General features: G+C 43.3%; 1 protein-coding gene across 1 annotated transcript in view; it reads left to right on the forward strand.

The window, feature by feature from the left end:
- Window positions 1–17733, forward strand: part of PTPRG (protein tyrosine phosphatase receptor type G) — a 410439-nt gene that overhangs the window by 357810 nt on the left and 34896 nt on the right. Inside the window, exon 15 of the mRNA XM_064519114.1 lies at window positions 6941–7032. Within this exon, the coding sequence (XP_064375184.1) occupies window positions 6941–7032 (92 nt within the window). The remainder of the gene's footprint in view (window positions 1–6940; window positions 7033–17733) is intronic.

The raw sequence follows: 17733 nt of genomic DNA on the forward strand, positions 1-17733 counted from the left end.
CACCAGGAGAGTAATTAGTTACCCAGTGTTACAGGGCCAAGTGTCATCAGAAATAAGGTTTCACGAATGCCTTTGCTGTTCTCCAGGGACATCAGGAAGATGGGACAAGGAAGCGTGGAAAGTGTTTATGCTGAGTTAAGCTAAGATTTATCCACTTACAGTTTGCCGTTAAAGAGCTTTCTAAGTGCATTTCTACGTTGGCCACCTGGGCACTTTCTGGTCGCACAGCTGATGAAGGGGGGAGGGCTTTTGAAAGCAGGTCATCTCCATGTATGTTGTCATTTCTTTAACTGTTTAACTGTTAACATTCTTTAACTGTTAACATTTCTTTAACACTTAAATACGTTTCTAAAAATGATTATTTCTTGCGTGAAGTCCAAGTTCAGTGCTATGCCTGACATAAATGGGTGTGCAGTCTGTGGTGCAGGAGGCCACCATCTAAATCTGTAATCTCAGAGGAGCAGGAGCAGAGGATTTTTAATTTCGTGGAGAGCTGTGTAGTCAGCTGGCAAATTTAGGCCATAAATATTAAATTAGCTGTCTTTCTATGTCAACACCCCCCCCAGTCTTGTTTGCTGATTTGTTTTTCAGGTGGGGAATTTTAAGTGATGTGTTCTTCGTCACAGGCACTGTCTCAAAATTTTGCCCACTTTCTTTTTTTACATCTACCTTTTCCCAGCCTTTTCCCTGTCTTTACTATTTAGCAGTATTTGCAGTTTTAAAAATGTAGGGCTGGACTAGTGATCAACACCGGGGTCCTTTTAGCTGCTGTGGGTCTTTGTGGATGCACAAGAGATCACTACTGTGGAAGAACGTTTCTCCTTGCCCAGAGGAAGTCCCCTGAAAGGGACTGTCCACCTTTCACCATCCTGTCTAGAAAAGGACATCAAGGGCTTGGCATGCTGTGAACTTCTGCCATCCATGTACTGTCTAGACCCCTCCAGTAATCATATCTGTGCAAGGCTTAACACTGCTTGAGAAGAGCAGAGGCAGAAATTGCTTTGTGGGGTGAAGGAGAATCACCTTCAGGAGGAATATGCAAGAGAATCAGCCGTATTGTAGGGAAATTTTCCTCCTTTTTCAGCTTTCCTTGACTCGTGTTTTTTACGCATTCCTGCTTTGTATATCCTGCTGTAGCTCATGTTTGGGCAGGCTGCAGTGCGTTACCGCTCCAGCATAGCGCAGGTTCTTTTATAACTCAGCTATTGCATTTTGATCATTAAGCATTAAGACCTGGGAAGGGAAATAACTGTAGAAAATTGGGGCAATATAAGCCCTTTTCTACCCAATAAGAGAGAATCAATGCAGATGCTGTCTGCTGCAGTGGATGTAATATCACTGCTCCGTTCATAAGATCTGCTTTTTCTGTGTGGTTTTCTCTTCTCTTTTTCTTCTTAACGCTTGAGTCAGTTTTATTGCTTATAAAAATCAGTGACTGATGACCCCAGCTAGAACAGTGCAGGCTGCAGACAGCTGTTGTCCAGGCTCCCATCCACTGCTCTGCTGGCGACATGGTCGTGATTTGCAGCGCTTCTCTTGTTTCGTCGTCTGCGGCCCTTTGCTGAGGAGTCGTTGCCAATTCTGACAGTGACAAATGCTTGCCAAGGAGTAGTGAAGCTAGTTTAAAGTGCAGAGCCATGTGTTACAAGTACACTTGACTGCATGCACACTGTGGTTTTGGTGCCAGCAGAAACCAATCTTAATTGTGTCTCCTGGAAAACATGCAAAACAGTTCAGCGAGAATCTGAAACATCTTTTCTTCTATTGAAAGTGAGAATGAATGCGCCAAGGTAGTGAAAGGCATAATTTCCTGTCTTCGTATGCCTACTGGGTAGTTATTTGCAGACACACACACACTCCCCACCCCGATCAAGGAGCGTTGCGAATGTCTGTATCCAGGTTGCATTTGATAAGGAATAAGCCGTGTCAGAGTCAAATCTGCTGCGTCCTGTGCAGCCTGGTTTGAAGGTCCATTACAGATCCTGGAGTGTAACTGGTCCAACTCCTCTACAGTCTCCTTGCCTGTTCTGCCTACCGGCTAAACCTTAATATAGGTTGCTACTGCTGCCAGAATGCTCTTCATCGCTCTGCGTCAAAGTAGGGTGGCTTCAGCGGCTATCGGCCTCTTCATTAATCAACATATGTTCCACAGAGCTGCAGTGTGTGGGAGGCTATTTCTGGAGGAAGTGTACCCAGAGGACAAGGTTTGCCCTGTACTGCTTTAGTGAATAGGCCTCCAGGACCCTTTCAAGCCATCTGCCCCTGAATTGGTCATGCTTTAAGAGGTAATGACCCAAGAAGGGAGTAGCTGCAAAGAATCCAGGAGCCTAGAGCTCCTAGATACTGTTACAGAGTAGAAATAAAGATGAAATATAAATCCGACTAGCGCTGGGGAGAGATACACACTGGCTCCCAATAGCAGAAGCTACTCTGGAAAGAAAGAGTAGGTCCCTAGCAAGCAATGAACGTGCCAGTCACTCCAGTGCAAGAGGCAGGACCCGCCTCTTGGGTGTCCCCAGAAGGTGGAGCGTTCCCTGCTGAGTTTTCCCGTGCTCAGCCGCTCTTCCGGCCGTTTCAGCCGGCCACTGCGGAGGCAATCGATTGCCCCGCCACGATAATCCCTGCCCCTCTTCTCCCTGCCTCAGCTGGTCTGCAGCAATGCGGATCCCTCCCCTGTCAGCATGGACCAGGAGATGCTGCCCGCGCTAGATGCAGCACCAAGGGGGAAAGGCCGAGCGCTGCCCTCCAAACTATTCCCCGCACTCCCAGGGCTGTTGCGCGCTCTGTGTTTGTTTTGGAGGCAGAATTAACGAAGCACCAAGGATCTGTCTGCTACAAGGAAACTAAATGTGTCCGTGCTTCCAGGCCGTTACGGTGATCCGGTTCTCGCTCATACTTTTAGATAAGTATAAAGGAGAAGCGGCTTGAGGTTTATTAACTAATAACCAAGGAAACCTGTTTTGAGTGTCAAAATCTCATGAGGCATCTCTTCTTTTACAGAAGCTAATCAGGTATTTTGCTCAGCAGAGATGGAACAAGCATTTAACACAGCTAATCAGGACCATCTCATGGCATATTTTTACATTTGCAGTTTGGTAATAAGGTGCTGCTGCTCTGGACTTGGCTTTCTGTTAGTTTGCTTTAATAACCCGCTGCTGGCGTCGCTGCAGAAAGACTCTGGGCAGGGGGATGCTTTCCCTAATGTGATCTTAGCATTCCCGACCCTGCCTCTGCTCCTTCTCCGGGGAGATGCTAATCTCGCAATGTTTTACTTTCTGCTTTTTTGTCCATATGTGGCAATTGTGTGTCTGATCACCACAATCTCACACAGTTACGGTGCCCCAGGGAAAGGCAGCCAAAAAAACATATGGGGCTAGAGAAAAGGGTGTGCTTCACTGCACACAGGCATAATTCAGAGACAACAGACTCTTTGGTATTTTGCAGAAAAGATGTGCACTCCCTGAAATTTTCTGGAAGAGAAGTCAAGGCTGTGATTTTCTTTTCCTTAACCAGTGCTGCAGCAGTATGGAAATTATTCTGAAATTTGTGTTTCAGTTGGTAAGATCTTAATAATCATTTATGCCATTGACAAATGCAGATTGCTCATTCTCTCTAAGGACTAGTTCTAACTATTAGGAGAAAAAACTTTTACTTTTTTCTGCTGGTGATGTTGGTTTCCTTAGTGAGTGTGCACACAGGCATGTATACCAGCACATGTACACACACTGAGGTGAAGAGTTACCGGCTGAAGTGCTCCTCCTGATCATGCCTGGTCTAGACCTAGACCTAGACCTAGGCACCCTGCATCCCTTCCCACCTCTCTCCATGGGAGCTTCTCCACTGACTTGAAACAAGCAATTTTCTGCTCTCATCCTTTTCCTTTATCCAGCCTTCCCTGTATGCACACACACATTTACTCCAGCCTCTCGTAGCCTTAGCAACTGCTGCCACTTAAGGTTTTACGCTAAGAGAAAGGTAGTGAGTAGGGGAGTATGCCGGGGGATGGAAAGGAGTACCTGAAAGTGAGGGAAAAGGCAGATACTAAACTGTCTGAAATGGCTTTTAACAGCCTCGATCCCAGCTAGCAGTATTTATTACTATAAAATAGGCCAGAGTTTGCAAAAGGCTTTTCTTGGGCCCAGGCTTTTCCTCACCCTCCCAATCGCAGACTTAAAAAACGGGCATTATCCGCAAGGGGAGGCTGATGCCACAGCACCCCGAGATGTATGCTGCCTCGTGGAGAGGTACCCGAGTAAGAAACAGGCCCAGGAACCAAAGCTTGATGGAAGTTCACGCAGTGAGTTTGTAAAACCCATCATAAAAGGTCTGTTAAAGGTTCAGTCCGCTTTATCCTGCTCCCAGGTCTGAGCCTGCCCAGTCCCATCAGTTCTGACGTAGGCTGTCACCGGAGCCACCGGGACATGGACGAGATGGCAGTGCGCAGAGAGCTCAGCTGTGCCTGGGACTAGATTTGGAAAACTTAACGCTCAAAAGCATTTTAGGCAATTATCAGCAGTTAAAAAAAATGAGTTTGAGAGGTATGCCTTCAGCAAACTTGCCAGTAGCTAACATTATAAAGTAATGAGCATGCTGTATTATGTATGTGTGTACATAAGACAAGGGTGTATTTCCATGTGATGTTTGTGACTGGGAAAACGTGTAGTCAAGTCTGTGTGGTGACTGCCTTTTCAAAAACAGCTACAGCAAGTCTTCCTGGAGAAAAATATAGAATTGTTAATGACATTAATGATTGCAGCAAACTTCACTGTGTGAAATATTCATTTAATATGTTGTTATTCCAACACTGTGCTCAGCAGAGAGATGCTGCGCTGTGTGTTCAGCTATCACCATCATGGGCCTTACAATATCGTGCAATGTGATTATGTAATACCATTACATGTTTTGAGGCTATCGTGAGAAAGCTATCTTATGGCTGCATAAAAAAAATCATAGTGCCAGCCTATGAGAGCCTCTCAGAGTATAAAATAACAAATTACAAAAAATAATTGCCTTTCTTAAGTATCATGAGCTTAACAAAAATCCTGTAAATGCCTTCGTAAAGGTCTGTCTTTATTGAACACCTTCTTAAGGCCTTCGTTACCAGGAGAAGCCCTTCAAGGATTGAGGCAAGGGAAAAAGCCCCAAATACATCAAAATCAGGAACATTTTGCCTGTTTCATATTCATAGTTTCTTCCTTATGTGTGACTGATTTATTCTGCTGTGAGCCCCCAGGGTGTGCATTGTCCAAAATAAAGGCTGCCAGGAAAAAAAAAACGGGAACAGGGAGCATGTAGGGCGGGGGGAGTTTAACTGATGTTTTTAAATGCTGAGATGTATTGCGCATCTTGCATCTTTGCGTGTGAATTAGCTTTATGCTGTCTCTTAACAAAAGCATACACACTAAATAAATAACTTTAGCACAATGCGAGACACCGTCTCTGAAAATAGCAAGCTGCTATGAGACAGTTGCTCCACGCTGTGCGGTGCGATCCTTCTGCTTCTGTATTGTCTCAAGTTGTACTTGCGCTGCTGTAGCATGTGCTCGCCTTGCAAAGCACTGTGCTTGTGCTGCAGAAAATACAAATAAATGCATAGAGAGCAAACGCCCGTGATTATTTTAGGTTCTTGCTTAGCCTGAGAGAGTGGTTTGATTTTCGGTGACTTTTTCGCACTCTGGCACGTACGGGCGTAGGAAACAATGGGAGTGCAAATTACTTGGACCACGCCAGCCAAGGCGGCTCGGCAGAGCGGGCTCTCGGTGCGGAGCACAATGCCCCGAATGCCTGAAAAGCAGGCGGCAAGGCACAAACTTAGGAGCCGCTCTGTGCAAATACGTTTCCGCCAGGGAAGCAGCAACTTCAGAGAAGGGGCCGCGCGCAAGGCTGCCTGCAAACTTTGCCCAGGTGCCGAGGGGCAGATCACTGAGGGATGCGGGCGGGGGGATCTTTGTGCAACGGGGACGCTATTGTTAAGCGCCCCGACGGATGAGCGCAGACCCTTCGCTTGCCACAATAGCCGCTCACGCCGAGCAGGACTCATTAAATATTCAGTTCCAGCCTCGAGCAGCTCATTAAGTCGGCAATGAGCAGTGACGCTGGTGTTGGAAAACCCTGCCTCAGTTAACATCACCATGCAGAGTCTCCCTGGATCTCTTGATGTTATTCTGCTCAGTACCTTTTCTGTGATGACCAGCTTGTGCTCTCTGCTTTGCATTAAATACAGGTAAAAAAAAAACAGGTGGATTTAAGTTCTCCTATTCTTTACAGGCCTTTGCAGAAATGAGTCCTGGGGCCCAAGTGTCTGTGGCATTTTCTATAGCAGTGTATGTAATTCAAGTTTGCAGGAGGAGGATGGGAAGAGGTTTATATAGCTTCAGTGTTAAAAAGCGTAAAATTTGTAATCTTTGAAGGATAACTTTAATATCAGAAGAGCATCAGGACATGGAGCAGTTACAGATGCTGTATTGCTATCTGTCCACTGTTACGCAGTTGAAAGTTTTACAGTGAGTGTATGTTCCCTGGAAACATAGTGTCTTTGGTGGGTTTGGTTTGAATTGTGTGCCGAATATGTTTCTTGTGTTCACAGTTTCTTTCTGAATGGTGTATTTGAAACCTGTTTTGCAACAGCTAACTTTTCTAAGAACAGTTTTATATTCAATAATACTTAGCAAAAATACACTGAATGGGAGCAGGGAGGCATTTAGGGTGAGCGGATGTCAGATGTCAATGAATTAGAGTACGCTGGAATCTGGAATTAGGATTGTAATTGTAGAAAATTCATGTGTTTTCACTAACATGTTTTAAAACAGTAACATGTGGAGGTATGGAGCAGAAATGGAACAGAAATGGAGAAGCAGAACATGTGCAAAAGTTTTGGGTTGTTTCTCAGAGGCCAGTGTTTTACACCCTTCCCCCTCTTTTTTTTTTCCTCCTCTAACAGAAAGTGTTTTCAGACCGCTCATTTCTATGTGGAAGACAGCAGCTCACCCCGTGTGGTCCCCAATGAAAGCATTCCCATTATACCTATTCCAGGTAAGACTGGCTTCCTCTCCTATATTTGTGCTATTTGGAGGCTGTTTTAATTACCTAAGGGAGAGAACGTTGTATTTGTGGTTAACATGATTTTTTCATAGACCTTTGTTGTATCAGTGCTGCTTCATTTAAATTCGTGTGCTTTGCAGTGGGGCTCTGAGTACCAATGCTGTGTTTTTTCATAGGCACTTCTTCCACATTATTTTAATTAAAAAGTTCAGAATAACCTTTGTGAAATGTCAAGAACAAGAGCGACATTCCTTAGAAATGCTGACGCATTGCATCCAAGGTGAAACAGATTGCAATGTCAGGGTGGGTTGTGGATGAAGGATAACCAGCTCCACTGCTCTCTTGAGACCAGTGGACTTGCCCCCCACTTTCAGCATGTGCAGAGGTGGGAAAAGCAAAAGATGCAACATCCAAAGTGGTTTGTTAATTTGGCATTAATCAAGTTACCAAAGGCCAAATTCTTCCCTCAGCTATGTCGAGAGCAAGGCAGGAGCCAGAGTTTGGCACTGTCTTCTCTTCATGAGGCATTTCCCCCGGGAGTTATCAAGTGTGGGATTCAGTTCTCTTTAAGCAGTGATGACAGAAAACAGCTTGGTGTTACAGTGGCCTGTGCAGTCGCTGTCTTCTTCAATGTTACTCAGTTTCACTGATGGAATTAAGATACCCAAAATGTTGTGTTGACCTCAGTCTGTCAAATGATTGTACTTGTTGCTTCAAGGTGATGTTTTCAGTTTCCTTCTCATATTCTGTAACTTGTGCTGATGGTCTGGGATTCAATTTGTAGCTAATTTTAATAAAACATTCAAAGGCATCTCTGACAGTGTAGGAGAAGAGATTCTGAAAAACATGCATTGTAGAAAAATGGAAGAATCCAGTTACATTTTCCCTGACTTTATTCAGTAGAAATACAAGGCTTTCCTTCTAGAAAGAGTCTTTCAAAGTACCCATGAGAATTAATACAAAAGATTAGCTGTTACATTCGTACAGGAAATGTTAGGCAGTTTGCCTTGCAGTCTGATTCTGCACCTCTGAAAATAGAAGAAAACATACCGTTATCACCTGTCCTTTCTGCACACTGAGGTGCATGTCCTGGCCTCTTCACTTTCATTAGCAAGGAGTCACTCTTCCTCTCATTCTCCTTTGACTAATATGAGATGGGATGATTCAGTTTTAGACCGCCTGTGACGAGTTTTCACAAAAGAACCTAAATAGCTGGAGAACTCTTTTCTTCCTACTCTAAATCCAGAAGAAATGATTCCCTATTGCTTTTGGCAATCAGTGCAATGGTCCCATTGTGCCTGCTCTCATCTTCACAATGATACCTTCTTGGAGCTTGCCAGGAAGGGGAGGGTAAACTAAACTGGACTCTGTACAGAGCAGTGTCTAAACTGGGGGAATTATGAGCACAAGGCAGTGGGGGAAGAGAAGTGCTCGCATCAGAGAGAAGTCTCTTTGGCCAATGTAAAATATTTATTGTAATTGAGAAGAAATTTTCTTAGACAAAGAAACACACAGAAAGGTCCGTCTTCTAAGTTCTGCAATCGGTTTAGTTTAGAGAGTGGTTCTTCCCTACCTCACAGGTAAATTTTGAGGATCAGTCCATTAAAGACTGGAAGGCACTCATATAAGTGGTAATATAGGCTGCAGAAGTTCCATTAAAACAGTGCAGGTGGCAGGTACCGTAAGTCTTGCACATCTACTAGTGTTTTTCCAGAAGCCATTCTTGCACGTAAGATCAAGCTGGCGAGAACTAAAGGAAATTGCCATTTGGGGACATCTTCCCACAACTGGAGCAAGCCAGACTGTTGGACCACAGCAGCTTCAGGATTGACACAGTGTCACCATCACTCTAGTACAGTCTATGGTCTGTTCAGCCTCCATCCTCTCAGGAAAGAGCTACTCACATCTGGTAGTGGGCACTGCAGATTAAGGGACCTGCTGAGCAAGTGCTGCAGGACTCCTTGAGAAGTTGTCTTTGTAGCTGAAAATCTGCGATGACTGCTGATCAGCTGAAAGGCATGTGAAGAGCTGGGCCTTGGAAAGAGGTTTAGTCAGATGCAAAGCCATCCGATTCCTGCTCTAAGGACTAGATTTCTGTGGACATAACAGATGTTTTGGTGCCTGCATACACACATCTAGATGGAGGTGTTTTAATCTGAAGCTGAATCGTGCCCAGAGGGTGTGAAGAGAGAATGACTGAGTTGATGAACTCCAAGATCTTTGCACCAACAGCAAAGCTATTGAAAGCTTCAAAAGGCAAATCACTCTCTGGAAGTGCCTCTATGTGCATTTACTATACAGGGAGTCTGTTTGGTCAGTATATAGGCTCAAATTTAGTAGAGATAAATTCAAGCTATGTAGCCTTTTTCCAAAGATGTAATACACTGCACCAAAAGATCTTGAAGCTCTCCTAAACATTTTCCGCATCTGCAGTTACGGAAGAGGCCTGTTTCCCCCAATCAACCTGCTGCTAAATGACACTATTCAGCAACATCAGCTGCTGCTCCCATGTAGGCAGCCCCCTGAAATTCCTTAAAAACATTAAATGGCAAAATTCTCCCTTGAATTGATCCCAACTGATGAAATGATAAGCTTTTGAACTTTTCCACTGGAAGCTGCCAGAGAATGTGAGAAAATCTCACTTGCCATATTGATCCTAGAAGTAAAATATAAGTGACATTTTAACAAAAGCAAGTTCTTTAAAGTTACCTTATTGTGATCCCTAGGTAATACCTTCTTAAAAATTATATTTAAATGGGTCCCTGTGGAACCATGCATCTATCTCCTAGAATTCAGTGGACTGACTTCCACTCTCAATTATGTGCAAGCAGCCACACTGATGGCAATTTAGAGCAGTGTGTCTAAAAATGTTTAAAAGATTTGCCAGGGCCCATCTACAGCACGCAGTAAGCTGTTGGTTGGAGAAAGCTGAACTAGGTTTGGGATGACTGGTCCTGGCCCAGCTGTGGGGTAGCTGTGCCAGGTCCGGGGGAGCCAGGTGCAGTGACGTCCTGATGCAGCTTGAGAGGTTGCCGAAGTTGTGCTGGTACTGCTGCATGCAGCCGCTCTGCCCTGCCAGCATGCTCTGAGGTAGCTTTCGTATTTCTTTCTACACCACGTTCTGCACTTCTGTTTTGATGTACCCTCCATTTCCTCGGCTCTAGGAACTCTAAAATTGATCTCCCCACTACCTGCGGTAGGTATATATTACAATTTAGCAGGTCCGCAATCTAACAAAACAGCTTGTAAAGGAATGATTTTACCCATTTTCTATTTCACTTCCCATGGCCTATGTGCTTAGTTATTGTGCTTGAAGCCACATCACCCATAGGCATGTGCTTATCTACGCAAATTTGCACTGAGACCCAAATCATTATCATTATTCATAATTATCTGCTCTGCTTGATCTAGAGAAACACAGGACAAAGGAGATGTCATTAACTGAGTCACCCACTGGATATTACAACTGAGGTATAAATCTTAACTCACATAAGCCTTATGCCTGACAGTAATGCATCTGTAATCAATGGCAGACTTCTGAAACTCCCCGGCCGTTCAGCTCAACGAAATTATCTCTCCATATTCTCTGTCATTGCCTCTACACTCAGTTAATTTTGGCCATATCCACATCACTTTACATGGATCTCTTCACTATAAACATTCAGGCTTGGCAACATCTCACTCGCACTAAACCAACTCCTGTTCCCTTTTTTTTTTTTTTTTTTTTTTTTTTTACTAGTCGGGTCAGTATCTGGTTAAAGATTTTCTGGGCTTTAACCTTTGGGGTAGACTCAGGCAAGTAAGAATAACAGCACAGTCATGGATGCAGACCTCTATGTTTTGCAACCACTGCAAAACAAAATACAGCCCCATCAGTCTTCCTTTGTGCTACTCATCACAAGACCCACTCCACTAAAGCAATGCAGAAGTGCACTACCATGTAATTAGATGATATCAAATACGAGGGTTAGCAGAAATTCCACTTTTACTACCATCCTCCTCCTAGTCTTTGTTTCAGAGCTTTCCTGCTCTTGGGTGGTGGATTGTTCTGGAGCTTGCTGTGGCTTTAATGGTTCCTTGCCCAGGCCCATGTGCACAACAGGCATTTGGCACTGATGTTGGCAGGACTGGCTGTTTGTGAGATCAGTACAGAGATACTTGAGGCTTGACCCTATGGCAAAACTCAGAAGTCTTTGTGCTTAGTCTTGACCACAGTCCAGAGAAACATGGCTCATAAAGAGCAGAACTGCTGGCTGGCTGATGCAGCTGATTCTTTTAGCATATTATTCCAGGTGTCTTTCACCATTTTTAGTATAAGGAAAATGTCTCAGATGTGATGCCAGTCATTTCAGCTGTGTCTAGATTTCAAAACTCAGAAACACTTCCCAGTTCTTGGATTCAGGTGCATGTAGTTTCAGATTTAAATGGCAGTAGATTCATTTCTTAACTAGTGCTGGAGTTTCTGAATAGTGTATTTTAAAGTAACTAGTGGCACTGTCCTGCTTCTTCAGGAATGATTCAATGTGGGTACATAAGCAGAAAATGCTGAAGTAGCTATCCCATAAAGCCTCCAGCTTATTAACTGTTAGTTTCTATTAAATTTTCTGCAGACTTTTGAAACTGTTTCTTCCTTATTCCATGGTTATATACAATGGTTCCATGGTTACATACAATAACCCTAGTTCCCTTGAACCTTTCCTGATGAACGTATCAGTGGTTAGACTTGGTGTGTTTTCTACAAGCACAGTTCCTTCGCTTCTGATGTCTTCAGGCAGTGTCCGCCCTGTGATGGACTGGTTCCTTTAAAAGACCGTACAAGCAGGTGACAAGGAAGCTGCAGGTCCTTACTGGAGGTGCAGTATGCTTATTGTTTTCTGCTAGGATGTGGCTGTCTCAAGTTGCATCCCAAGACCTAAAGATGAGGACCAGGTCGCCTCTATGGCGAGGCCTGTGGCCACTAGTGACAACGTGCTGAACAGTGATCCTCTGTGCTAGAGCCTGGCTAGGCACCAGGAAAAGTACTAGCTACAACTGAGGACTTACTTCTCAAGGACACGAAGCTCTTCATTGAGCACAGAGGTAGTGTTCTTCAGCTGTTTAAGACTTTATAGCTGCTTTCTGCTCCCTGTGGATTTATATTCCAGCACCATATTGTGAATTGTACCTATCTTCAGCTTCAATTAAAGTCATGAATGCAATATTGCAAGCACAGCCATCCTCTGAAGCCAAGAAAATATCAAGGTGTTTTAGGGAACATTCACCTCCCTTTTCCTCTGCTACCAACCCCGCTCCTGCATCACACCTGGGAATTTGTGGTATGGTATCCCCTCCTAATTATGGTACTTGTAGTGGGGCTTCAGGAGCTGGCTGAATCATCCCAAAACACGTGCTCTCCTGGTGGCCATGTGAAATGTAGAGATTTTGGGACAGGTCTTTTCTGAAAGCCATCAGATGACCGCAGAGAGCTCTTGCCCGTCCTGTGAAGTTGCACCTCTGTGTGCTTAAATGGAAGGCCTGTGGGTAATCGAGGGCACAACTGGGACCTGAGGTTGGAAACATGCGAGTTTAAAGTTGAGTTACTTAGCAGGCAATACCAAATAAAATCATATTTAACGTCTGTGCTAGAGGAAAATTCACATTATTTCATTCTCTTGGGCTTAAATTGTTTTTTGAGGTCCATTTCTTTTTGCTTAAAGGGAAGAACTGCATTGCTATTGCATTTATAATTAATGATAACTAATCTAAGATTTGTACAAGCAAATTTAAACTGAGCTCTTATTTTGACACATATAAAATTTTATCATTAACATCTTTATATTTCTGACTGACACATGGCTAATAGCATTGTGGTAGATTAAATCTTGAAGCAAGAGAGATGAATGTAGCTACAATATTACACAGGTGATTTTTCATATTCTGCGTTTTCCTGTGTGCTTTATCAGAAACCTGCCCTTCTGTTCATTTGACTTGATTATAACAAATAGATAATAATTATCTTGCTGAAAGAATTTTGTGGGTTTTGTGTTTTTCTTTCAGCATGCCCCACCTATCCAGGACACTCTCAAATATATTCATAGCATTTTTCTTGCTTTTTCCCTTTGAAAGGTGTTTTTATTAAAAACAGTGCTTAATAAACACATAATAGCAAAAACGTGAGCGTTAATGATGCATAGTGTACCCAATAATTAACTCTCAGCAATTCATAATTTATCTTAATTTATTTTAATTTATAATTTGTCTTAACTATTGAGGTCACTGACTTCAGAGGATGAAGGACTTTCAGCAAGTAGTTTGAGCTCCTAGAGACAAACCTACTGTGTTGACATTTTATTATTTATGCAGATACAATCTCTGCAGAAAGCAGACACATTATCAATATTAAGATTATTTTTTGACTTTATTTTATCAAATTAATTAATACTTGTGTTATACAAATAAAACTGTTCTTATCTTTCTGGCAAGAAAGTGTGATCTGTCAGAAAAAATTAATTGTTTCACACGCAAACTCTTCTTTTGCATAGTTTAATAAGGAAAGCCAGTTTATCACAGAGTTGAAGGCCCTGGCTATATAAACGTGTATGATACAAATGTACTAACCCTAAAACTGTTAGAAGAAAGCTGGGGGCCGCCCATTTATATGCCTGGAGTTATTTGTGTATTAGTCAAGTATTCGCTTGAGTCAGGGCAGCTCAAACATGCCACATTCAATGAGTGCCAAAATTGGAGCCCGTGAAGCTTCTGCCCCTTGTGTGTGTGCTTCACAGTGTACTCCCAATTTGTATGTTTAGAGCTTTTAGTTTAAGCTTCTCTGTACGTGGTGGACACCTGACCTCATTGAAGCTGGTGGGATTTTTTCAGTAGCCTCTAATGGGGCCAAATTTCACCCAAGGGTGTGCTGTTATTACAGCACTATCCTTGCAATATTCTTTATGATCAGCAGCTTTTCTAGATACAGCCCAGACAGAGACTTCTTGGCGCTTTAGCATCCCTGTTTAGTACTGTGTGTTGCATGTACTCCAACACTGCATGGTGCAGCTGCATAGATCCTGTTTAAATCTGGACTACAAGTACCCCATTGCTGGCTGTGGAAATGTGAATCTGCTGGAGCTGCAATCCATGTGGTTATTTCTGCTGCAGTGCTGCCTTTACAGCATGCTTTTGCTCTTGCTCTGCAACCTTCATTCAATCTGATACATGCTGTAGGTTATGGAATGGCTGTTAGACGCAGTTTCAAGTAACATGCATCCTAAATGTTGGTGCTGGCTGTTCCAGCTGCTTGCAAGAGTTCCTGTTCTGCATCCCCCTTTTTAAAAGGAAAAATCCATGAGCCACACTGAATGGGGTAAATAAAACCCAGGGGTAGTAAAAAACCAACCAAACAAAAAAGCATGCTGCTAGGAGCAGAAGGCACTTGAACGCTGTGGACGTGGGACAACAGTTCCCAGGGTGGGGCTGTGAAGTCAGATGGGTTATTTTTCTGTGAGCTTAAAGGTTAAATCCAGTCCCACTAGGAGCCTGCCGGAGGATATTTCTTTCCAGTCTCAGGAAGACTTTTCTGCTGAAGATGAGAACCGTGAGGACATACTGTCGAGAGTGGATGCTCCAGGATTAATGTTGCTAATGGTGGTTTCATGATTGACGTAAGCCAATTTAGGTTTGTCTTGCCGTCAGAAAGGGCAGTCTCCCCCGTCGCTTCACCATTTCTCATGGCAATGAGTAGGATCAACCCATCTGTCCGACTGACAGCTAATCCTTCTTTCTCCTTCTTGGAAATCAACTAATCATTTTCTAGATTCATTAGCCAGATCAGCAAGCTGATTCAGTTCACTGCTCAGCCATGCAGGTGGGGAAGAGGGAGTGGGTGGAAGCCCCTTGTCCTTTGACTTAAGTCACTTGTGAAAAGCACGCTGAAAATGGATGGAGGCACTTTGGAAATGCAAGGAGTGGCACCAGGTTGCTGCCTGGTGCAGTGAGTACGTGGCTGCTGTTCAAGCAGCTGGGCCAGGCCACATGACAGTGATGGCACGTGAATCCAGGCGGTCTTCCAGATGCGGGACTGAAGTGCAGTCACAAACAGAATAAGCTTTCACATTAAAAGTAGGGCATAAGATAAAGGGAAGACATTGGACTTCAGTAAATTAGTGAGATAATAGCTGAAAATGGGAAGCATTTATAAACAATGAAAAGCATGGGTGAATCTTTTTATCAATACTTCTTTATGCGTGTCGAACATCTGGTCTTCAGAAACGCCAAAACTCCCAACTGGACAAAGGTAATATGAAGGAGCACTTCGTTTTTTGACCTTCTGGATTAATTCCTGACCCAAATCCTTCTATTCCAATCCAATACCACTAAACTTTCCAGTGAGCTCTCAGGCTGTAAATGAATCAAAATGAATCTGAGATCTTCTTATGTGGAAGTGCCATCTCTGATAGGATATCCCATTTTTCTCTTGAAATTGACCCTGACTGCTTTAACATTACAGAGGCAACTTAGTAAGTAGGAAATAGGGGGAAATCCTTCCTGGTAGGATTGCTGATTATCCAAACTTTAAGTGTAACCCTGTACTAACTTTATTGCTTCTATGTACTTTGGGCTTGTTTTGAATGTTAGCTGTCTTTTGAAAGAATGCATTACGCGTTCTGCACCCTTCATCTAGTGCCATTTCATGGTGAGGTGCAAGTGAAGGTTTTTCTCTTCTTTTTTTAAAAACATCACTATGTTGTTGATATTTTGCCTTTGTGGCAGGAAGTGGCTTGCATCATGCTCTCCTTCAGTACTGTGCTCAGTAGTACTTACTCCTCTCAGCCACTCCTCTTGGACTAGCAAGTGAAGATGTGAACTGCACCTAAATTTTAAATATCTGGCATAGTAATGAAATGTATTCCCACTTGTCAGCTCCAGTAGCCTCTGATTATAAAACACTGGTGTCCTGAAGACTTTTGCCCTGTCCACCCAAGATTACCTCTTTCTCTACATAACGCAAAGGGTTAGTATGTAAGTGTGGTGCTAAATTCAGCTGATATTTTATAGTGACGTAAATCCAGAATCACTTTATCTACACTTGTATAACAGATGGCTAAACCCAAGTTAGACAGAACTGTAATTATTTCTGCGGTGTTAGAGGTGAAGGTATGTTATTAAAACATTTCCCTGTTCCCTTTGAATAATGAGTAGGTCTCACAAAATGTAAGCATCATCCTGACAATATCAGATGTCACTCTGGCTTCTGGATAGGAAAAAGTGTATGGTGCAAAAGGGAATATGCACTGAACAACTGTTAGAGCTCCTAATTAGCCATTATAGGATTCCATTAATCTCTTCAATCGACTAAAAGAATTATCGTCATTGAAGTCCGTTTGTCTTCAGATGGAAGAGGGGCTTAGCCAAAGCCTTCGGACTGCAGATTCTGCGAGGAGAAGCATATTCTGTGCATCTAGCTACATCTGTTGGTTTTCTTAGGGCAGGTTAAGGTTACCTTCAGATACCATCAGAGCCGATATCATCCAAGAGTGCTGAGTATGTTAGTAGATGTTTTAGCTGAGATCCGACAAGCTACCCATAGCCAAACACACATACACCCCAACTAGAGTAATTTGTGTTCCTGGCTGGGAGTTCGGGTTGGGGGTCACAGCTAGAAAAATACGGGCCCAAATTACCTTAATGCATTTCTGCTCCCTTGGTTAGTGTAATACACTATACATTACATACTACTTCTCCCCCCTGACTGTCAGGAGAGGGGCAGAGGGATCAGCCGGGGAAGCAGCAGCATCCCACCGGCTGCAGGTTGCCCATCCTCAGCCGCGTGGGTCCCTCAAGGGGTGCCTCTCCAGCTTCTGCGCGGCGCCTGCCCAATCTCGCATGGTCAGTAGGACCACATTATCTCAGCAATTTAAAAGCCGAAAAACATAAGCATTGATTCAGTTTCTAATTTTTGTGGTTCTGCTGTTAATCTTCCAAAGACCAGGTAATTATATTTGCTCCAGCATGGTTTTCTTGAGTTTATAGGCAGCTTCATCAGTATAAGCACCTTTCTCCCAGTGAGCTCGTGTGTCAACATTATTTACTATTTAATTTATTTGCTATTTAATTGTTGCCGTGTTATCAAATAGGGTAAGAAACTGCATAGGGTAAGGCTTCTGGAGGGAATTGAAAGCGGCTGTAGAAGAGAAAAGGCAGAGGAGGAAAAAGGGAGGAGAAAAAATAAAGGATGGTGAACAATGGAGAAGAGAATTAGCAGTGGCTATAAAGGCAGAGAGATACTGCCACCATGCAGTGATGATGATGAAAGAAAACTAACCATCTTTTGCCGTGGATCTCTGGTGCAGACCCATCCTTGAAATTGGTGGGAACTCAATGGACTGGAGAGTACGTTATCTTTAATGTATTTCTTGGCTCACAGATCACAATTAAAATTAAATTCTGCCTTCTGCAAAATTAAATTGGACACTCTGGTCTGCTGCAGTGAGTCCCCAGTCTCAGTTGGTCTCAGCTGAGCTAGACTCTAGTCAAGAAAAAAAACCCAAATAACAGCTATGAAACTTTTCTTGTGACAGTATGTGAAATTGCTATCATAGCACAAGTTATTTTCAAGGAAATTAAGGATATGTGGGTTACTTTTCAGGAGAGGAAAGATTGTTTTACCGGCTCTTGCTATGGACTGTTGTTCCTATAGATCATTCCATTCGAGTG

Source organism: Dromaius novaehollandiae, chromosome 12, assembly GCF_036370855.1.
Source record: "Dromaius novaehollandiae isolate bDroNov1 chromosome 12, bDroNov1.hap1, whole genome shotgun sequence".
NCBI classification, from domain to species: Eukaryota; Metazoa; Chordata; class Aves; order Casuariiformes; family Dromaiidae; genus Dromaius; species Dromaius novaehollandiae.